We start from the raw sequence: 1,780 nt of genomic DNA, 5'->3' as shown, positions 1-1,780 counted from the left end.
TATTAGGTAATTCACACAGCTGTGAGACAGGTTCATTTGTTCTATATGACAATGTCGCCAGAACTGGATTTCTCCTCCGGCTTTCAAAAGTAAGTGTTTGGAACCAATCTTGGAATGCTAACTTTTTATTTTGCCAGAAAAGAACATTAAAAAAAGCAAACAACCTAACTATAATGACCATTATTTCAAAAAAGTCATTTCAACAACAAAACACCTAGGGAAGACAGTAACAGAATAAAGATCTTTTAAATTTATTTTGATGAAAGTACAAAAGGAAATAAAACCTTGCCCTTAACATTGTCCTTAACCACCTCATTTTGTTCCAGACATAATTTGAGAAACACTGAACTAACAATTGCTTTGATACAAAACACAATCCCTTCACCTTCACTACTTGCTATTCATAACAGTAAGAAGAGAGACATTTTATATATAAATACAGACACTTAGGGCAATTTTAACCTTTTTATTATTATTATTTTTTTTTATTAGCCTATATCATGCTTTAGTATTTTAACCTTAAGCAAACCTAAAAGTGGGCTTCAATCCTGTATTTAAAAGTTATCACTTCTACTCTCAAGTCAACTGTTTAAAAACAGCTATTTGCCTTGGTGAAATACTAAATCAAACAAAACTAAATTCCTTCTCTAAATTGAGATGCTGGATAGTTTTATTTTCTTCTCAATATAACAGGATTTAAAAAATCTTTTTTAGTATTTCTATGAGAAAACCCCCCAACACACAACTAAGCTCATTACAGCAACACTCATATCACAGATGCCACATTTTCTGTCTTGGTTTAGAAAACAGGCAATAAATGACCCACGAATTTGGTAATAAAGAATTAGATTAACTACATTTTAAAAAAGCAACAGAATTATATGCATCTAATTTCTAAAAAATATAAAAAAGCAACAGAAGACATTAAATTTATACTAATATACTTTTCAGAAACTGAGTTTTTACTCCCTTGAAAAAGCTTTACACTTTGCCATAATTACCTCTAAATTCCATGTTAGGCACAATAACCTTTTCACAGATACTTGTCAGCGTGTTCTGGTCCTCAAACAGATTCTTATAATGAGGTCTCTCACAAACTGAAGCCAGAAATTGAATTGCATTACTTACCAACTGGAACAAAACACAAAAACAGTAAGATTTTTAAAAGCAAAAACTGAGCAGTTTATTTCTTGGGGGAGATGGAGAATGTCTTTTAATTATTTGTCTCTACCATCTTACCAAATCATATTTAACTTCTTGACCTGTTGTAACTAGTAAATTCCAGATGGCTGTGACAAAACGAGGCAGGTACCGTTGAAATTCTTCATCATACTTCTGTGCATAGAGTGCAGCATTATCACAAATCTGGGATTTTAAGAGCTCCAATAAGCCTGCTTCCTCTTCATCCTTACATAAAAGAAAAGAGAAAACTCAAACATACAACTCTAGTGCTACCATCAATCAGGGGAGTAGCTGAATTCCTGAATTAGACTCTTTAAAATTTAAATTCAGGCCGGGCGTGGTGGTTCACGCCTGTTATCCTAGCACTCTGGGAGGCTGAGGCGGGTGGATCGCTCAAGGTCAGGAGTTTGAGACCAGCCTGAGCAAGAGTGAAACCCCGTCTCTACTAAAAATAGAAACTTAGCTGGACAATTAAAAAACATATATATAAAAAATTAGCCAGGCATGGTGGCACATGCCTGTACTCCCAGCTACTCAGGAGGCTGAGGCAGGAGGATCGCTTGAGCCCAGGAGTTTGAGGTTGCTGTGAGCTACCCTG

At 35.1% G+C, this 1,780-nt stretch overlaps 1 protein-coding gene across 1 annotated transcript in view; it reads right to left on the bottom strand.

Moving 5' to 3' along the window:
• CSE1L (CSE1 chromosome segregation 1-like (yeast)) overlaps positions 1-1,780 on the bottom strand; it is a 42,541-nt gene that overhangs the window by 18,831 nt on the left and 21,930 nt on the right. The window contains exons 9-11 of the mRNA XM_012654701.1: positions 1,240-1,407; positions 1,030-1,131; positions 213-214 (exon numbers count right to left, since the gene is read on the bottom strand). Coding sequence (XP_012510155.1) covers positions 213-214; positions 1,030-1,131; positions 1,240-1,407 — 272 coding nt within the window. The remainder of the gene's footprint in view (positions 1-212; positions 215-1,029; positions 1,132-1,239; positions 1,408-1,780) is intronic.

The sequence above is a fragment of the Propithecus coquereli genome, unplaced genomic scaffold, assembly GCF_000956105.1.
Source record: "Propithecus coquereli isolate 6110/MARCELLA unplaced genomic scaffold, Pcoq_1.0 Scaffold444, whole genome shotgun sequence".
NCBI lineage: Eukaryota > Metazoa > Chordata > Mammalia > Primates > Indriidae > Propithecus > Propithecus coquereli.
This window is presented reverse-complemented; position numbering and strand designations above follow the sequence as displayed.